The sequence below is a fragment of the Odontomachus brunneus genome, unplaced genomic scaffold (genome assembly GCF_010583005.1).
Source record: "Odontomachus brunneus isolate Ranch 3 - 2012 unplaced genomic scaffold, Obru_v1 Obru_scaffold_031, whole genome shotgun sequence".
NCBI lineage: Eukaryota > Metazoa > Arthropoda > Insecta > Hymenoptera > Formicidae > Odontomachus > Odontomachus brunneus.
Genome location: NW_022639481.1, coordinates 2,409,127 through 2,431,272, shown reverse-complemented (window position 1 = coordinate 2,431,272; position 22,146 = coordinate 2,409,127). Strand labels below are relative to the sequence as shown.

Genomic DNA, 22,146 nt, shown 5'->3' with positions numbered 1-22,146 from the left:
CCACGCGGAACGTGATCGGAATCGTTAACCCTAACTTAATCGGTGACTTTGTTCCAGCGGGCTTTCGCGACGCGACGTAATCTTTACGTGTATGTTGTTGATCCTTATATAACGGATCGTATAGGCAAAGGTATCATAGGAATGCGCGTTCCTCAAAGTATCTCCCGCATTGTCCTGCTCCATAATGAACCACCATCGCGTGCGGTAATAGGCTCATTAAACCGCGGGCGACGTCGCGAATATTTACGAATCGGAATTGTCTGTAATTTTGCGGAAATTCTAATTCAGCTTATCTTGCACAGAAATAAATTTAGCTGCATCATGACTCATTGCTAACCTATGATGTTATTGGCTGACTGACAAGATAACGAAATTCGCACTTGACAATCACGTACGACATTGCAAGTTTATTTGCAAATCGGCTTGATTAACATTTTTTTAAACATTCACTTCGAAATGATCTTTGAACCCAAAGTATTGAATAAAATCGACCGCGATTCATTTCAGCGAGTCGCTGGAACAATACGAGGCAAGATGGATGATGCGATCGGTCGTCGATAAATTTCTCACGAAAGCGGCGAGCGAGCGCGATCGATCCTCAAGATCCTTATCCATCTCAAGAACGGTCCGGCAACGAGCTCTCGCAGATTGCAAAGAGACTTTCACCGGCGGCAAAGCTTGCACAAGAGTGTGTGCCCGCCTTCCATCTTTTTTCTTCCCTCCTCTCATTTTCGCGAAACCGCGGAGTAAATAACGAGCGCGGAATCCACGGTCATAAGATGCCGGCACGGAAACGAGTAGAATGTCGCCAGAAATGTCACTCGGCTGCTGGCAGAAACCGTGTCCTGTCTCTTACCTGAACGAATTTGTTTGTTTCCTTTTTTTGTGTGTATTCGCAACGATGCAAGTGCTATCTCACGATTGCGACGCGATAACTGAAGAGAAACCAAAAAAAGAAATGCGGAAAGTGCTATCGATGTTAAGATTTTACAATTTAAAAAAGGAAAGATAAATGAGTTGAACATTAGTGGTATCCATATCTGATTATCCAAATACTCTAGTGATATACAAATGCCTGAGTCTTTCAGGTATTGCCCAGCTATTTTACAAATTTCCTGCGTATAGTGATTTTGGGCTGCAAATGCTCGGTTATCTTGAACAACATCTGAATATTAAGGTAATACTCGCGATGTGGAATACTAGCTAAATATCTCAGTACCCACATAATAATAACAATTATCCCTATATCAATACTTATAATAATTACTTGATTTATATTGACAATATTGCTTAACATACATGCATACATATATACGTACATATATATATATAATACGTACACACATATATATAAAACAGGTTGAGGTGAACATAAAAGTCCTATACCGTTTTGCGATATTCGCAATAATTATCGAGATATTAATTGTAGAAAACTTGTAAATGATCATGCAGAATATGGTAAATGAGTTATAGTAGCGATGACTGCCGTCGTGTACTTATACTTTAGGTCAAATTGCACAAAAAAGTCCTCTTCTATTTTTCAAATAATCACATAGATTTTTAATTAATAATTAAAGAAGATTATTGCACGATTTTGCGTGATAATGCACTCATCTTCTTTAATTAACAATTAAAAATCTATGTGATTATTTGCAAAATAGTAAAGGACTTTTTTGTTCAATTTGACCTAAAATATAAGTACACTACGGCAGTCGTCGCTATTATAATTCATTTGCCATATCCTGCGTGATCATTCATAGATTTTCTACAATTAATATCTCGATAATTATTGCGAATATCGCAAAACGGCATAGGACTTTTATGTTCACCTCAACCTGTTCTAGGTCCTCACAAAATGCCCGGAGGAGAGTGTGAGACACCCTGTATAATATGCAATAGTGTAACTTTAGAACGTACTATGTGAGAACTTAAATCATTTATTTTTAAAAATTTATTTAAAATTTATTTAAAATTTATGTGTGTTTCTTATAATGTTTATGATCCACATTTTACACATATTCCAATAATGTGTGGTAATAAATTGCATAATTTATTCTAGTTCGTCTAAGTAAAATAATACTCTAACAAAACTAAATATAAAATTATTAGAGTACTGTAATTCTGATTAAAAGTTCGTCCAATAGTCTTCAGATATCTAATAATAAATTCAACGATGTTAACAAACATTACGCAGTAGAACGTTTGAAAAATAGATTTGTCGTACACGACGTGAATAGTAATTTGTTTGAAAATGCGAGGCCGAACACAGTCCGACCACGGAAAAGCATGCACGATAACCTTACGTCACGACCCACCGAGATACAGCGTTATCGCAGTAAATTGTAACTTGGTTCTCTTTTTCAACGCTCAGCCCGAAGAAGAAGCCCGGCTGACTACGACTGAGTCAGCGAAATTTCTTTCAGCATCCACGACGACGTATAAAAAATTATCGGGATAGCTCGTCCTCGATATCAGCAACGCAGCAACGTCGCCGTTGTCATCAGGACTGATATAGTTCTCTAACGCCTTAACATGTACTTCTATATAACATACTATACCTTAAAAATAACGTCTTTTAACGTCTGCGCGCTCGAAAAGAGCACGCATAGAAAGATCTACCTTAAAAAGATGTAAGACAAGCGAAAGCAAGTGGCACTAGGCCCCTTCGGCAAGCGTTCTCCGCAAAAACCGGTAACCATCCTCGGGGAAAGTGTTAAAACTGGAAGTGCATGACGTCTTTCAGTTTGGTAGTCCTCGATGGCGCGGCTCATATACTCGCGAAGTGGCACGTGTGCTGATGGCGTGCGTATCAGCTTCCCTTGCTCGGCCAACGATAGCGATAACAATAAACAGCCTCGTCCGTCGCGGCGGCCACGGTTTTTCTCTCTCTCTTTCTCTTACTCACGAAACGCGTGGGCGACGTTTAACACCACGGAGAGCCGATAAACTGCCCGGCTATCTGCACTTCTCCTCGTCCCCGTTGCGGGCTACCAATCGGTTAGGTCGGAGAGAGCGTCGCGCAGCCAGAAATATTGGATAGCGCGCTACCGTGCCGTCGGATATATAGGGTGTCAGAGTATGGTATGCCGTATGATCTCTTGGCCACTCAAAAGCACTAGATATTAAAGAAAATGCTGATTATCTCAGATATCGATCAATTACCAAATTAACATTCGCATCAATCATTTATGCAGCAGGCAAATTTCGCAAGTCGAATTCCTACGTTTTATAGCGCCGGCAAGATATGCGAAAACTAACTCTGTCAGTATAAACTAAGTAGTTGCTACACTTGAGTACCCTGGTATTTATTTGAATTCACGGATACTACATAGATTTATTCGGATATCTCACACTTCATAAATGCAGTCCCAATTCTCTAGCATAGTGTCATTGAAATTTTCGACACGTTATATATAAAATATTCGTGCATCATGACTATTGATTCTTCTAGGAATTACTGATTTTTCGAATAATCAACAGTCATCACACACGAATGTTTTCTATATGATCTCGCCTGACCGCAAATTTCAAATTTCACTGTGCTAGAGAATGGGATTGCATTTATAGAACTTGATGCCCGACTACTCCAGGGAATATCAAAGTACTGTCCGATCATTTTTGGTAATATCCAAGATTAAATATTCGAAACTGCGGGCAATACCCATCTGGTATTTCTTATTGATTTTCATAGCAGATTTTGTTTCGCATAGCTGATTTTGTTTCGTATTTTCCAAGGTATTACGTACATTGATGACAGTGCTCGAGTACTTGATCGTTTTTACAATAATTGGATGCTCAGGATAACTGGAACTTGGATATGCGTGTAGTACTTGAATATTTTAACACTACTGATGCAAATGTAACATAAAACAAAATTTTGAAAGCTTATTAGCTTTTGAGGACTCTTTATATTACACATATATTATCCGTTAATTTAATGAAATATAGTTCTCCACGTGCTTACGGACATTGGTGGATAATAATACACTAGCCAAAATCTGACGGATTGAATAATAATAGTAGTAGTAGTAGTACTAGCAGTTTCCGCGCGATTAAACGCTGTGGGAGTCCGTCCAATTTACTCCGGCGATTTTCGTCGAATATATCGGCGTCGTATCGCAGGTGTCTCCTTTGATACTATTTCTTAAGTCAAAGCGAGAGCGTTGTCTCTTCGGGACGGCGACGTCTGAACGGCGTCGCAAATTAGTCGGATCGTTGATTCGCGCCACATCGCGGTCCACTTTGAAGCGTATTATTAGACCGCCCTGAAAAACGTCGATAGTGCATCGCGCGATTCCAGTTATATGTATCGTCAGTTTCATCAATAAAATGTCTCCTTTCAATAATAAGCAAAAAATCAACGAATATTCGCAACGAGTTATTAATTCGTCAATTTATCAGTTATATTAATCTCACGTCGAGGTAACTTTTCATTGAAACTTCGTGTTTTCCATGATACACAATACTGCCCGGTGAAATCGGGGAACTTCACTACCAAGAAACGAATATGCACAAATAATTTCATGCGTAGATTTAACACATTACCCTGTAGTAACTCGCTTCGCGAAAATACGCAAGATTTATGTGTTTACTTTTACTCTTTGCACGTTTAATCATCATTGTTCTTTCCTTATTCCGCAATCTCACTTACAGACAGTAATAATGGCTACGGGCAGTACATAAATCACAAACAAAAGAAATGGATACATAAATCACAACCATATCTTTGGAGCTTGCAGTGGCCAAAACATGAAGCGTCTGAAAAATGGTCTCTTGCTGCCAGTCTCGAGGTTTTTTCAGCGCACCTCTCTTTCCCCTACCCGATCGCTCTGATAAACAGGGTACTGTTAACACGCTGAAAGCGGCGGGTGTCGCATACCGGAGAGGCCAAGAATCGCGACCTGACCCCGGGAGATTAGCGGTCTCCCTTCGGGTGGGCATCATCCTGCTTCTTGCATTCCGCGAGAATCATGTCTCGCCCGCCACAATTAGGATTACTTAAATTTACTCAATTTTTATATTCAATATTTTAGCGTTCGAAAGGTACTCTTTGAGTAATAATTACATTTACACGAATCTCGTTAAGTTACACATCTTGCCGCACCTTGGATTTTTTTTATTACACAATGATTGGGAATAGTATTTTTAAAAATATTTCGTTATTTTTTGTCATATTGAGAAGTCTTACATCGTTTGAACAGTAATTTGAGCGTTTAAAACTTCATTGCTTCACCCACGTGAAGAAACATGATCATCGCACAAACATCCCTCTTGGTTTGAAAGCTTACGATTGAAATATTACTAAATATTGCTCGGGGAAAACAGATGTGCAAATTTAATATCAAATGCCTGAATCTTTCGTTATTGTATGGTACGCAATTGTACGTAATTATACCTCGTGTCTAATTCCCCGTTAAATTCAAGTATCCCTGCTGCCAGGGTGGATTTGCGTGTGGTTCATCGATGCCATTCAATTTACGCCTTGCATGCTAAATGATTTCGACACGCAAGCGTCGTGGCCCTAAAATCGGGGGGCCACTCTTTGGTCGTCGTAAATTAAGTGTGACACGACATGACAATCAGCGAGAATAAACCGCGCGATGTTCATGTTAACCCCTTCATATGTCTACAGAAAATTTTAAATTTTAAACGCCAAATCTCTGCACCTGAAGTAGCTTGAATCTTATTCTACAATCCCCCCCAAAAAATTCCTTATTGAAACACTGCAAGTCTTATATTGCAAATTATATATATATATATATATATATATATATATATATATATATATATTATATTATAGATCAACGTTTTTAATTGAACTTTCGTCAAATAAAACACGTTAATATTACGCATCAACACGCTTTAGCACCGCTTTTTAAAAAATCTGATTGAACCTTGTGCTCATATATTACGCGTTTTATTCTAACAAAAATTTTCCACAATTCACCGACTCGTCGTTTTATAATCCTTGAATACCGGGACACTTTCCTTATCGACACCTTGTACATTCACATATGAGAAACGAACAAGTGATAACGTCAACAACAAGTGCAGCGATGAGGCCGAGCAGGTTGAAACTTCGAGTGCAAAGTTAAATGTCGAGCATTCGGTAGCGACGATGACCGCCGCGACGGCGGCGGATATAATCTCGGCGTGCAATAAATTACACTCGTCACAAATGGCGCACTATCGCAGCCAGACACATTCGCAACGAGATGGCCTTATCTCATCGAAGCTACAATAATCGTTCTCTCTTTCTCTCCCCCCCCCCTCCCTCTTTCTCTCTTTTCTCCTCTTTCTCTCTCTTTCTCTCTTTTTGCCCCCTCTTTCTGCCAAGCAGATGTGTTTGGAAAAATGCGCAGCGTTCCCGATGTGAGACTAACCGACGCCAAATCGAACGATATCACGATGATACGTTCGATGCGTTTTTCCCGGATGAGAGTGCTGCAATACTGCGGATTAGATGGATGGTTTCGCAATTGTGGCACAGCTTTGTTAATCCTTTTGCTGCAGAATAATAGATGGATATAGAAAAATATGAAAACGCGTTTAATGTTTCTGTTATATGCATATCTGACGTATTTTATTTCTTGAGCGTTATATGAAATATATGTTAGTGTGAAAAGAGATTCAGTGAAATACCGTAACTTGTAAATTTTTGGTTATAAGAAGAAAGAGAAAAATAGAGAAGACATGTTCCATTATTTAAATTATTGTTATAAAAATTAGTGCTGTCAAAATAAGCCGGGTAGTTCTGACACTTGAGTATCTGCCCAATAGACAATTCAAAGATGTTATCCATGTATTTGGGAACTACTCGAAGTAGATTTTGCATCAAATAAATTTGTCTCTTTTATTTTTCTAAGGCATTGTATGTAAGTTAACCATAGTATCCGAATAATTTATTAAATTACTGGTATAACTAAAAATATCTGAGTACTGACAGGGTATTATAAAAGTTCAAATATTCAGGTAATAGCACTGAGCACCTTGGCGCTTGGATACTGACACTATTAATCACTCTGATTTAAGATTTAATAATATATAACGTGAATAATTTTTATAAATTCATCAATAGCATACGTATTTATTCATATTAGTACTGAACAGTGAAAAAGATCTGAGGGGGATTAATCGCATCCTTGAAATATTATTTTACGTAGCGTATGTAAAACAGACACAGGGATAAAGTTAAGCAACAAATAAATGTAATCATTAAGTGCATCGGAGAAAGGAGAGGCGATTTCTTTTTGCCTTCCGTAAGCCCAAAAGGGCGCGACGGTACCGGTTCTGCCCTCGGTGGATAATTAATTTCCCCTGAAGACAAGGATGTAATAAAACGGCTCGTATATCCCGAATAATATTATACGCATCCAGAAGAGCTCTGCGATGTCTCTTGACGTTTCCACCCTTCGTCTGTTCGTTTCTTTAAGATCTTGAGTCTCGAATTAGATTGCATTTATATTTACTTTATACTAAAATAATTGTTTTAAACAAAAGGCGGCGATTTATATTAACATAAACTTAACTCAAAAGTGACTTACTTTCCAGATCTCGTACTTTAATTTTAACTGGTGACAAATGTAATAAAACTGCAGTATAATTAAACCTATGTAGAAGATCGATTTATTTAAATTAAAGTTACAACTGTTCATTGCCTCACTTTATTATTTAATAAGCTTAATATATTACAAAAAGAAATTTTATAAAATTATATCAAGAAAGAGAGAGAGAGAGAAAGACTGAGAAATTTTTCGGAGATTTTTAAAGTAACATAAATATTTCCGTTGATTGGAAATTAAATTGGAATTAATAGACCGAAGAATAATTAATAATGCACAATTTAATGAAATCAAACATGAGAAACTATCGTGTTATTTTTCACTGACAACGTTACCTTGCAATGTTCAGTTTCTTTCATTGGCGCGTGATTAATGCATCAGTTTAATTAACCGACGACAAGGGACAATCAATTACGTTTGTTTACAAGCTGTACTCGTTACCTACAACGGCATCGGCCGGTCGTTTAAGAGCGGATTAACGTTACCTGAAGGTGGACCGTGTTATCGCACCTGGACACGTAATCTCATTGCTTTTAGCTACCGAATAATTATCGGTTGCCTATTAAATTCTTATTATAAACATTAGTTTAATCGATAGTAGCCTGTGTGTGTGGATGTATGTGTGTGATTCAAAATATAATTTGATTAAATATTAATTTAATCTCTTTCGTTAGATAAGAAAATTTAAGCAAGATATTTTTAGAATACTCTGAATTAAAAAATATATTTTTAATATAAGTTTCTGATTGCTTATATGTTAATTTGTTATTAGAAATTACTGTCGTAATTTCTAAATACCAGTAAAAGTGCAATACGAACGTTTATCAATGGGACAAACGTATTTTTAGCTCGAAATTTCGTCATTTTTCTCTTAATAATCTTAATGTTTATTTGATCAATAACAAACAGAGTTAAATAATTATTAAAATTGTGATGTGTCTGTGATAAATTTACATATAGTGAATTAAGAACTTGTAACGTTAATAACATGTTATTTCATATAGAAGATTACAAATCTTTTACAGTTTTGTGAAACAAGAATATTTGACACAACAGATAATTCTTCATCATATTTGAATAATTTTCATTTCATACAGCCGTCGCACATTTTAAATTCGCATCTGTGCGGTCCAACTTGGATTTTCGTCGCACTTTCAAATTGCGAATTAAACCGGCTTTTTGACTGTACGATGATAGTGACGATAAAACTTTCAAAATTAGCAATAAACCAAGGAATTAATCCGATTTGGCTACAAGAACGGTAATTCTAACCATACGAGAATTCAGACACCCAAATAGAAATTTGGTGGTTCTGGTCAGTTTCTTGATCTCAATCAGTAGTTTAGTTTGTGATTAGGTGTGTTAAGGTGTTTAGTGTGTTAAGGTGATGTTATAGTCCTAAGTCATGTAACGCAGCATAGCAATCAAAACTTTATTAATAACAAGGGTTATTAACATCATCTTCTGCAAACTAAATAACTTATTAGGATCAACCTGTCTAGAACCATGGAATAAATTTCTAATCAACATTAATCAAGATACTTATAATACTCATATTACTCGGGTATTCAGTTTATTCGCACATTTCGGATAGAAAACAAGTAATCCGTGTAACTGAGTAATATGGATATCTAGGTACTACACTGTCTTTGTAATCTGTGTATTCGAGTACCCAGGTATTACCGATATATTTCATATAGTATGCAAGTATCTAAGTACTCAGACAATATAGATATTACGAGTATCTAGGTAATACAGGTAATATGATTCGAGTATTCGAATTTTCCCGGGTAATACCGGCATATTTAGGGTATAATAGAGAAATATCCTAGCACACAGATAACATATAATCTAATCTAATCATCAATCCTAATTCAATCAGCAGAAAGTGTCAGATGAAACATAATTGAGACAGGTTTCTGTAACTTCAATTTCTTACTATAGTTATAAAGTCACGTTCATCTCTAACGTCAACATTTTTCCAAGTCATTGTTAGAAAAGACCGGAAGTATTACGTTGCAGATTGAGTCCTGATAATTAAAAGTCCATAATAAAACTAATTGATCGGAGACCGAACTCTCTAAAAACTCTCTTCGTTCGTGCCCGTGTAAAGCTAAACAACTCTATTCACCATCTTGAATTTGATAGGGAGAAGTGTTTGCGGAGATGCTATCGTTTGCTCGTCATCTGAAACGAGGAGTTTTCACCCCCTGCGGGGTGTACCGGGTGGTGCGCGACGGCCAATGGGCAACGCGGACAGAGGGATGACACTCACCCAGTGCATGCCGGTCGTAGGAGGGGCGCGCTCCTCATACACTCCCATCAGGGTGGCCGCTGTCGCGGGGTAGTTCCCGCCGAGGGTGCGCGACGCCGATGCTGCTCGGGGGGGAGTCCCGGGGGATCCGCTTGCCGATAACGCGGAGATGGCGTCCGCTGTGGCTGGGGTCCTCTTCCTACCACCACCACCGCCCACCCTCGTCCTCCTCTCTATCCGTTACTCCCCTCGCAACACTCCTGATATCACGACACTAACGTGGGAGGTGAATCCCTCCGTGACACCTTCGGGAAATAGTCGAGGGAGGAGCCCTCACGGGCGCATCGCTTTCTTTGAAATCAGGGACAGTTCGCGGGTAATCATACGCGAGTAACACCCATGTCACTTCACAGATTAGCACTGACGTCCGTTACTGTCATGGACATTATCGGCAGCTAACAATCCGTAACTCGCGGACCATATTCCGAATCGCACCGACGCACTGCGACAAGCGACCACGACAAACACCGAGTCGAGCGAGTTCGCGCACCCGCACTAATTAAAACAGCTCCACCGATCACACCGCGAAGATACCGAAATAAAACTACCCACTCGTGATTATTTCTTCACCCCCAATGGAACGTTCGGTGCACGCAGGGCCTGCCTAGTCCATGTGCTATATGAAGAAACGCCACGGTGAACGGAGCTTCTTGCAACGAAAGGAACGACTCGGCTGCGCCAAGGTGAATGCGGACGGTTCCGACGAGCCGGAGCCGCGGTACGAAGTGAGGGTACCGACCAGGCCAAGTCCAGTCCTTGGTGTTTGGCAGCGCCGCCTGGCGACAAAACCAAAATCGGCAACATCGCCAAGTGGGACGGACTTTGGATCGCGCGAAGCCACACCCGCACCACCCCACTCGCTGCACGATGAACGAATCCCGCCCCCTTTGTAGCTCATATGCACGTTCATGCTGTGACAAAGCGTTTGCTCCCGGCGAACGGGTTTGCTCGGGAAGGGCAGAAGGAAGATTGAGGGAGAAAGAAACCGGCGCCGCTGCGCCCCGCATTGTCGTAAACCTCTAGGGTAATCATGAATTGTGCGTACAGCAGTACTGCGAGAACTTTTTTCCTCGGCAAAAGGAGAAAAAATTCTTTTTCTTTTTCTCTTCCTGTTTCGATAAAATGTAAAATTTATGATTTAGCGGATTTTGTCAAAGGCAGATCCGCTCACGTTTTTAGTCGTCGAAAGATAACGAGCTTCTAGGGTATTCATGTATGAACAGTTCCTTACGTGAATTTTGAGAACAAAATCTAATTTTAAAATCACGTGCAGAAAAGTGCATCTCCTACATCTTGTTTGTATACGAATGATTCTCCAATTTTTGTCATCATTGTTTAAGAAGAAACAGTAAAGGCTAGGAGTTATTCCACTCGAGCATATACCAATCGGGCATGTATCAATTAAAATAAATAATTAGGTTAGTAGGTTGGTTAGTTAATTAGTTAAATGTAACAAATATAATTAATCTGTGTCCAATTTGGACTCATTGTTTTTAATGAAATTATGTGCTATGGCATATGCTGTTATAACCCAACTAGAAATTTACCCGATGGTCCAAATCAGATTGATCCCCATCAGTTGTTTGATTTGTACAAAGTAGTGTTATTGGCTCCTAATTAACAAGACTCTGATTGCATCATCATCAGAATCCAATAACATCATCTTATACAAAACAGATAACTGATTAGGGTCAACCTAATCAGGACCATGGGATAAATTTCCAATCGAGAAATATAGTTTGCAAACTTAATATTATTATTAATTGTGTACTATTATAATTAGTGTAGTGCTATGTTTTTCTCTATAATAAATCAATAGTTGTTGATTTCTTTCCTATATGTTGTATAACTTAATTGTTGTCAGTATAGGGACTTGAGATTTTAAATAGTAAGTTTTATAAGTTTTTTATACAATCTTCCGATGATTCAAACTAGAATTATGACTTTCTTTTTCATTATAATCACTATCACTCATGACACATCATTTTCCATTGCAAGACTTGTTGAGATTTCCAAACGAAACACCTTAATCGTTTACCATGCACTGTCCACTATGCATTTTTTACAAAGAGACGGTGCAATAAGAAGGCAACGACTATTTATATCCCATTTCAGCGTAACGTTTAACCCCTTCACCGCCTCGCCGCTGTTGCGTCTTCCCCAAAAACGACACGATGGAGGAGGACGATCTCCGAGCCGACTGAGCAACCGTCCGATATCCCGTCATAAAGAGAAACCGGTTTCGTCACGACGTAGACGGAAACCGTCGCTCCGATCAGAAATTCCTGACGATGCCCGGCGTCCCGATGATGGAATCCGCGAAAACAGCGCTCGTACTCGCGCTCGCTTGACTCGCGCCGTCATCATCGTTGCCCGGACGGTCGTCTTATTTCGCAGCGCGATTAAATCGAGTGTTTACAGGGGAAGCCGACTGGTGGAATGCAGAAAAACACGTCGACGAAGTGAGCTGTCGGCGTTGCAGCGCTCGTGTACGGACGCACTCCCGGTAACTCCCGGGGACACCGCGGCGCCGCGACTGTGTATTCAAATTCTACGAGATGAGTCGTTGATAAAGAGCAACCTTGCGAGGAGCAAAGCACTTTCCAACCTGTAGCATTGCCGTGATGTCGCGTAGACGTTTGCTAGAGTAGTATTGACTGGGGTAACATAACATAAAAGACAAAGCTGACTTTGTCACATCTCATTCTAGTTATTCTCTTTTGCAATAATCTCCATCTGGATTTTTATATTATCCAAAAGAATTCCAACTTTAACTAAAAACTAAAAGAACTACATTTGCTGTATATCTTTTTATATGCATACATTACATTCTAATCAGTTCGCAAGTGTTATATCCAGCCGAAAATGCTCTTCCATTTTCGTTAATGCCGAGATCATCCCTTTGTTGCGTTTTCCACTGCAAAATGGTATGCTAGGTGCGCTCGGACAAACGCGCGGTATTTTCAACGGTTCTCTTTCACAAACAGAAGTGGTTTGTGGTAAACCGGAAAGCAGCTTCCAAGTTGAAAGTGGCGGTCGGGTCAAGAACTGTCGGCGCTTTTGAGCTTTGTCTCTGTCTATAATCCTTGCACCCGGCTTCCGTTTGCTCTCTGGTAAATTCGCTCTTTACTTTTCTAGCTTTCGGCTCCCAGCAGAAACGCAAACAGGAGAATCGGAGACATATTCAACTCGACTTTGAACCCCGGCAAATCTCAGATTTGAGCCAAAAACAATTGATAGAGAAAAAATAAAGTTTTGTTCAAATAAATACATATATGTTGCCCTTCATTAAAGAACTTTTAAAATGAAGAATTTTGTTTATAAAAGAAAAATATTCATAAATCTATGGACATTTTATGTAATCCAATATCTGATGTAATTTTAAACTTAGGGATAACTTATGAAAAACGAGGAAACTGATTACGCGCGCGGTATTAACATCGATCCTCAATCGTATCGCCGCTCGTCCCGAAGTTTCGCGTTTCCATGGGATTTACAAGCTGCTTTCAAGACTGCTTTCGTACGGTCCCACTCGTGGGGGTTCTCAACAGGCGGGTCCCCATTCGCCACGGGGCACCAGTACCCTATTGTACCGTCAGTGCGTGTTTAGTATTCACACGTCAAGTTAACAGCATTCCGCCCCTTGCTACTTTTCTTCCCAACCCTCGTAAGTCCTCTCTTCCCCTGTGCCACGCTTTTGCTACGCTACTTCCTGCGGCTAAGATAGACTAGGATGATTTTTTCCAACATATTTGCGAAATAACATAGTTACTGTTTTATATTTTTTCAGTTAGAAACGCAAACTAGATATCTACTAATTATTTATTCGTCAATTTTGGCATATAATTATAATCTTGGAAAGGAATATATTACGTATATGTAAAAATTTTGCAATTTCTGAAAATCAAGAACTACATTAGCTAAGCGATGTAGAAAGATCTGGTTTAAAAACAGGACATCTAAAAAATTACAAAACAATAAGGTTCTCGTATTTTGAAGAATTCAAAGTAGAAATTCCAAGTTCTCAATTATTTAGAAAATTTAAGACATGAAATTGTACGATGTACAGAAATTTTTAGATTCATACACGCATCACTTACACATGTAGAATTTGGTCAGCACCTATCTATCATAATTATCCCCACTCTAACGGCCAAAAGTATTGAACCTAAATAGAGAAATAAAACTGGATGCCCGAAAGGTCACAGCTTGAGCTGTGGAAAAGACACCCGTTTTCCGCAGTTTGGCTGACAATGTTCTACCGATCGCCGGCGAGCTAAACGGTCCACCCAGCGGTCATTGTCACCATTGTCTGCGGCTGCCAAGTCGTGAGCACGCGTGTCTCCGCACGGGAGAGAAGCAGGACACGACAATGAACGGTCAGGCCGGTTACACGCAAGGCCCACAACGACGTTACAATAACGAGGACCTCGTAAATGTCCAGACAGCGGTGCTTTTAGGCACGGACGAACCAGGCGTGCGACTAGGGCTCCCAATTCTTTGGTCACAGTCGCTGTGGAAATCTTCATATATCTTCATTTACAAATAGACTATTGTACATGAACACGGTAGGACACGCGTCCCTTACGACACGATCGCAACAATATATCAGTGGATACTGAATAGCCAACTAAAGGTACAACAATCAGATATCCGATAACGCATTTTGCGCTACAAAATGACGATTTTGGAAAAGGGATAAGAAAGAAGAAAGAAATACGACAATGTCAAGCGTTATATGAAGAAAGTCTTCGGCAAATGTCTGCAATTTTTCGTATATTAGACATACACATGGCAATAAGTGAATACGCTGTAGTGGGTTTACCCTGTTAGGGGTAAATCTCGCACGGTCTAAGGACCTGGGCAGACCTGGGCAAATGTGCACAGGGGTAACAACGACACTATAATGGCAGAGAACCGCGTAAATGTCTGGCAAGAAACACCGTTTGCCCATTGTGAAAGCAACGAATAAAGAATATCTCGGACGGTAGACCGATCGGAAACGCGTGCTGCTCAATGGCTGCCGTGGAGATTACACGTTCATTCAAGGCAATGCAACACGCGCCGCCACTGCCACCTCCGCTCACGACCCATCTCTTTCACGAATCCAGGAATTCGGAGCAAGAGGAAAAGCGACTTAGCTCAAGCACGCTGGACTGATCAGGGATCAGTCGATTAACCCTCAACCGGTGTCACTCGTTTCAGATCTGGGTGAACCAACCCTACCAATTTTTCACAACGGTCACCTTTCGCTCATCATGATGCTGCGTGATCCTCGTCGCGAAAGAAACCGGCTTGATAATTGCAAACAGTGTGAAGCATGTAGTTGTTTCTTTTAATACGTGGCTTCGATGTGTGAGCTTTAGGACCGGTTTTCCAATAGCAGTTTAAACTTGGATTCAAGTTTAAACTCTATTCTAACAATGCGTTTGTTTTGTTTAAACAGAGTTTAAGTTGAAATCTAAGTTTAAACTATTATTGAAAAACCAGCCATAGGATTGTCTTCAACATTGAACAATTTTTTTCCAAATGGAGCAATATTTTAAATAGAAATAACCAAATATAAAAGAACCGAGATGTTAAACAATGCTTGCCATCATTTGCAATAATACTGGGCAATTCTCATCTTGCCTGGTCAACGCGGTCACTTTATTGGCGGGATTTCCACGTCGTGGAGCAGGAGCGCGTGCCGATCAATGGGCGCTGCATGGATTATGAGAGCTGGGTGATTTGTTGTCGAGGAGGCACGTGTTCCGCGGTAACACGTGCCTGCTCAACGACGAGCTTTACAAGGGAGCTAGGTCGACTGGCGGAATGGTTCCAAAGAGCCCTTTTTCTGTAACACGGCACGTTCAGCAAGCGCTTGCCTGCTTGATTTGCACACCCGGATTTTATTTAGTTTGGCTATTTCCGATAATTATATTCGAGCCTCAGAATAATATTTCATTCTTCCGTCCTCCCCATCTTCGAAAAGTAGACTCTCTATTCGGCCATTCGGCAAATTATTTAAAATATAAGGCGAGTTGTGACGTACATTCCACAAATTGTCGGAAAAGGAATACACGGAAATTGTCAACGCAAAATTGACATTTCGTCCGTGTTAATTGATAAACACTCTCGTTTGCTCGACTACTGGAGCGGTCGGCCTTACCTGCGAGTATTCTCGAGAATGAACTTGGCGCGCGTCTATATACGCCGGGCTTAATACGCGCAATTCATATGCGCCGGGTCCCGCAATCGCAATAAACTGCGTGGTAAGCGCGGTGCTTTTGCCGTCCGTGTGTACGAGGGGGTTCGCACAAAACGGCGGTGAAAAAATTGGAAATCTCGTCGAACCACTCGCGCCATGGACTCGACGTGCCGACCGGCAGTTTGCGAGAAATTAGCATGCGCGATGTTTCGATCCTTTTTTTTTTGCGAACGCTCTTGCACCGATGAGAACGCCTCCGAGGACGAAAAAACGTGAGGCTGTCTGGGGGAACTTGGAAGATTCCCGAGAAAGTCCAAAACCTTCCGAAAATCTGTAAGGAAATTTTTTAAAAGCGCGTAAAGTTCCGAAAGATCATTCTTAAGAATTAAATGGTGAATATATAGCTTCGATACATCTGGAGTCCTCAGATCCTAAGAATCCGTAAAATTGGAAACGCTTTTTCAGTAAAGAACTATCAAAAGTAATTTTATTGTACATGTTTATATGACTATGAAAAGAGGAGGAGAGAGAAGGAGAGAGACACCTGAGATTTGTGTAGCGACGGTGACGATTTCTCTTTCCCTTTCCCTTACATCTTTTAGGGCGGTGCGGACGGATATCCTCTTACCGACACGTGGCTCGCACGTGCTCTTTTGCCGACTAGTCCTACGAGAGCGAAGGAGGGTCCTCCCGACGCAATCCTATAAGACTATTAATTAAGCGAGATTCGAGGCACATCAGATTTTCGAAAACTCTCTGTACGCGCAGCTTCGAAACGTGTGTCACGTTTCCGCTAGCTTTGAAATTCGGCACGAGCCAATTGTCGGCTCAAGTCGCCTATTATTTCAGATTTAAAGCAAGTATCATTTATCTTGAAATCCGAGTGTCCTTCTTCGGCAAAATACTTTATTTTACCGAACACAAAGTGTTGAATGCTTTGATGTCTTTCCCTTAATACATTCAAAAATTATTAACTACTGACAACGAAATAGATTTTTAACTTTATAGTTGTATCCATACGTTTATACATCTCTCTAAAAGTTTTAATTCCCAAATATCTGATTACACGAAAACTTTCAGCGACTTAAATCCTTTTTTTCCATGCAGTCATTGTAGATAATACAATTTGCAAATAATATGAATAATACAAATCTGGAATATTGTAAAATGTATGAGAATTGTTTTGATTTAATGAATGGTAATGCAATTGGCTAATATAATAAATTTCGATGAAAATCGACGAAACAAAAATAAAGGAAAAAGTCAAAAGCGTGCATACAAACGTGTTCAGTATGCGAGGTAACTTAATTGACGGTTAAATCCTCCGTGTAAAGTGCCACGAAACGTTGACATGAGCTGATCTGACGTGTAAGGGATGCTCGTAAAAAAATAGGTACGGTGCTTTGTTACAAGATCACGTGCGTTATTATTGTGGGAAAAACGGCAATATTCTGAACCCAGGCTACTCTCCTGCAATTTTTTCTACAAATATAATTATTTATGAGATAAATATACAGCGAAGGCACAATAATATCAGCCACGTGGCATATGTAATACGTGCGAACGATTTATATGTGTGTATTTATAAAATTATCGCTATTAAAATTTTATTTATTTGTAATATATATTTATTTGAGTCTCTCTATATTTATTTGAGAAAATTATTGGAATCCTTACTTTCTTTTTGGAAAATATATTATATGTATTTATTTATTTTACAATTTATTTAATTACTTCGCAATAACATACATTTTTCAGCAACTTTCCAATAAGATTTGCGGCTAATTACGCGCTCCCATAAAAAAGCGGGACGGCCTTTATAGCATTTTATCATCCGGCATTTTATCCGGCTTATCGTGAGGATGCGTATTTCCCCAATATTTCACCTCCATAAAAATCCCATAAACAATACGATCAGCCAGTACACGACAGGACGTGTGTCCCATCCGTTTCATGTTACAGACTTCCAGGATTCATCCATCATGTCGGAAAAAGCCCCGCCGCAATGAAACCGCCGCTGTGGCAGCTCGTGATTGATAAAATGTCAAATTAGTTAACCCAACCCCGACATCTTAAGCCGCTCACCCCTGCGCATATCATAAAAAACGTGTTAGTGTTGAAATGTGACAATACTCTTGTTGGGATTTCGTACAGTGAGATATCTGAGTTTTAGAGATTTCATGATTCAGATTTTAGCAATTGCAAGAGACACTTTGTAATTTTAGATAATCGTAAATTTTAACTTTTGCAACTATAAATTTTTCAAAAACTATTTGTATCTTATTCAAAATATCAAAAGCTATTGATATTTTAAAGATTTTTGTACATTAGCTCTTTAAATTTTTTAACTTGACACACCATAAGCAACATACAGAATAATTTGGCATGAGAATTTTCACCTTCATTCAATCAAAAAAGCTAAAGCAAATACTGGAAAGATAATTTTTTTCAGTTCTTTTAATAGCACATAAACTTACTGATTTCCAGTTAAGTAGTAATCCTTTTTAAATGAATGACCATATCTTATTTCATTTGTGTGTAATCAACCGCATTCAATTTTTTTGACGCATTCAGCGTGTTCTCATACTCTTCCGAGCTTTGGAAATCAGTCATCTTTAAAAGGTTCTTTTGACATGCACCTGTGATTCTTGGATACATCTGTCGTTGCCTGCTTATACCGTCTTTCTAACTTCTCAAATATTACCTCTGAAAACTCGCTAAAGTTGTCTTTTTTTACGACATCTCGTCTCTCTTGAAACTAAAAGATCCTAAACTCAAAACTTCCAATTAAGATTATTAATTCAAAGTTCTAGGAATATAAAAATAAATATAACACATGGAAGAGTCTGAAAGATCTCTCTTTTCCGAGACTTAAGATTTCCAATAACTCCAATATCACGGTCTTTGTTTAAGCGATTCTTTTCGTCTCTATTTTCACACGCTGACCTTAACTTGCAAATACAACCGAAAAGCCGAAGTCTGCACTGGTGCCTCCTTCGATCTCTCGAAGGCCCGGCTGTCGCGGGCAGACTTCGAAGTGGTTGGTTATTTATGGCTGGATGTATTAGAGGTGGATATAAACGTCGGTTATCGCAAACACTTAACAGTCCGTATATCAATCAGACGTCAACTTGGTGCGCAGCCTATCGAGAGAGTGAAGAGGGTGACGCTGCGCCGCGCTTCTTCCCGATGCATCTCGCGAGGAGTGCATTATCGTCGACGCGGTTACAACGACGCGTTTGGCGCACTCGACGAAGCGTTACGTGAATGCACGCAAACGTCGACGAAAACATGTGCAAACATCAACGATACCTTTCCGATGCTGTTTGTTTCTCAACCGAATTATCATCTGGAGACAAGGCGTTATGTATACAAAGAGAAAGAGCAATGTTCTCCATTATATTAGCAAGATTAACTTGAAAGAATAAATAGTAACGAAAAAGGCCCTCGAATGTACGATTATGAAAAAATAGAAAATCGGGAAAAACTAATTAAACGTTGTTGTTAGTGTACACATGCATCAAAAATTAATAGTGTCGAAATGTTGACTGTATTAATATTAAATTAGAAATTAGAAAAGAGTCGTGCTCGTTAGAGAACAGATGCAATTATAGTCACAGTAGTACGTATCTCATTGGTTCCGTAACTCTTGTAACGTGAATTTTTCAGCAAACCTGATAAGTTGATTTGTTTTACAATCAGCCGCATTCCTACGAGAATTTATGATTTCCATCCTAAGTTTGACGTATACAATGCTATCGAGATCCCGGCTCCGTCAATTGAACTATAAATGAATATAACTGAAAATTCACTCGGGCCCCAATGATCAACGACTCATATCGTAAAGCGTTTTTCGACGCATCGCCGACCCCAATAAAATAGCAGCTGCCTGGGACTTTCCACGGTGGCATTATAACACCTGTCATCCGTGGAAAACCCACTGGAGCGTGCTCGTTTTCACGAGCATAACACGTGAAAAACCTGTCATTCGCTTCCGAAGCAGTAAACGTCCGAGTGGTGCTTCATTGTTGTTTCATTTGGTTTCACTTGGCTTTGTTCGTTTGTTTACATTTCTACCTATGCAAGTGTTCTAAAAGCGTAAATAGAAGCATATTTTTTATGGAATGCTGGAGTCGTTTGTACTGTCAGTTGAATGTCATTTTCTTCGTGTATTATTCTTCCTATTGCACACACAGAGAGAATTGCAAAAGCTTTAACATAATAAATTTACGTGTGTTAAAATAGAGAAGAAGAATCAAATTTACAACAACAGCGAAAAAAATTTCTGTCTAGATGATTCACTCTAGTACTCCCTCAGCGTTAACATCAAGATATTTCCGAGCCATATATCTAAATAATAAATTAAAATTAGATAGTAGATAAATTAAAATTGGATTTATTATTATGAGAGATATTGAGTTAAAAACAAAATTAATTCGAAGCAATTTTAATCTGCAAAAGACAATTTTGAGAACTTGTGGCTTCTTGAGTGGTGAAACGCTACTTCTAAGACTTTATAAATTCATTAAAATCTACATAGATATTTACATTCTCACGGTTTCGGGCTTGAATATTTATGAACGTCAAATCTTTAGATCTTTAAATCTTCTGAAATTAAATTCATGCTATCTGTAATTATCTCAACGATAATTTATGCATATTGGAACAAACTGTAGCGAAGTGTTCCGCTCAACAGGATGTACCGTTTTAAACTATAGCACACTGGCGGTTTAGTATAGCGGTCTCAACAGTAAATTCCGCGGTCCAATGTATCTCATATCCAAACTCTCGGCTCATCCGCCTCCAATTCGGCTCTAATCTCTTCTCTAATCCGGTTCGGCGTCGATTTTCTCGAAGCCGGGGCAATCTTCGGCCATCGATGCGACAGCGAGAGGAACGAAAGGATCGTTTGAGGCGTCGATGCAGCTGCGCGCACGGTGCAGTCGCATAATTTATGGCATCGACGAAGAGCGGCGAAGGGGAAGGAACAAGGAACGAGGAGGAAGGGCAAGGATAGAGGAAGATTAACAGTAAGAGAGCGAGAGGGAGACAAGTCGACCACGGAGACATTAAGATACCAACGAGGAGGAGGGTCAGAGAGGGACGCAAGGACACAAGCATTCTTTATACGCTTTATCGGCCTTATCAAACGGCCAGTAGTGATGTGACTTGAACAAGTCGATGTCTCTTACCCTCTTGCGGCCACATTCTTCCCCTTCCCTCTCTCTGTTAAGCGTCAAAGCTATTGTTTATGAGCGTCCCTGCAAAGAGCGCCTGAATTTGGAACAACTTGCTTTAAATAATTATATTTGTAAAGCTGCGAGACATTTAAAATTTCCAAATCAATGTCTCGACAATTTTTCTGGCGAATTTAAAGTCAAGAAGTACGAGAAAAATCAGTTGTGTCTTCGCTATATCTTGCTATTCGCACGGAAAGTGTCCGAAAACAGTGTCGACCTGAACTATAAAGGGTGCTAGAAAAGCACGCCGACAAGTCGCACTGACACAATTTTCCTAAGAGTACGGCGCGACACGCGCTCGTATGCGCGGGCACGTGAGTTATTTATCGCGCGTAAATGAAGATATATCGCAGGGAAATCTTTTTTAACGACCGGCCCTTCCTCGCTCTTCCTGCTCACTCCAACCCCAGTTTCCTTCTCTCTCATTCTCTCTGGCTGCCGTCTCGCCTGAAAACCATTAAATATCAGTCCGTGTGGATATGCATTAGTAGGGTGCAGTTGCGAACCACATAGGCAAAAAAATTCGCGCACGTTTAAATCACGCCGGATCGTTCAATGGTCTTCATGCATGTGTCGCTAGGATCACTTTGATATATATGAATAGCGTGAGTTCACGATCTGATTCGCCAAAACTTGAGAGATTGTTGAATGGCCGAATATTGATGTTTGTCTGTCAGAATTGGGGATGTAACATATCTCCTGAAAAAACAAAAAGCTCGAAAGTACACAATAGTTGAATAAAAAAATTCATAGAAAATTTCGCGCCGTGCGTATGAGCTTCTAAATTTCTTTCTCTCTCTCTCTCTCTCTCTCTCTCTCTCTCTCTCTCTCTCTCTCTCT

The 22,146-nt window shown here is 39.7% G+C and overlaps 2 protein-coding genes across 5 annotated transcripts in view; one reads left to right on the top strand and one right to left on the bottom strand.

Annotated features, from left to right (window-relative positions):
- LOC116843271 (protein apterous-like) overlaps positions 1-10,674 on the bottom strand; it is a 34,361-nt gene extending 23,687 nt beyond the window's left edge. For 2 of the 4 annotated variants that reach the window (XM_032813562.1, XM_032813561.1), the window contains exon 1: positions 9,838-10,674. In XM_032813562.1, the coding sequence (XP_032669453.1) occupies positions 9,838-9,885 (48 nt within the window). In that variant the 5' untranslated portion in view covers positions 9,886-10,674. The remainder of the gene's footprint in view (positions 1-9,837) is intronic. The other 2 variants (XM_032813560.1, XM_032813563.1) reach the window with 1 other exon arrangement.
- LOC116843273 (mitochondrial inner membrane protein OXA1L) overlaps positions 1-22,146 on the top strand; it is a 155,605-nt gene that overhangs the window by 102,091 nt on the left and 31,368 nt on the right. The window lies entirely within an intron of this gene.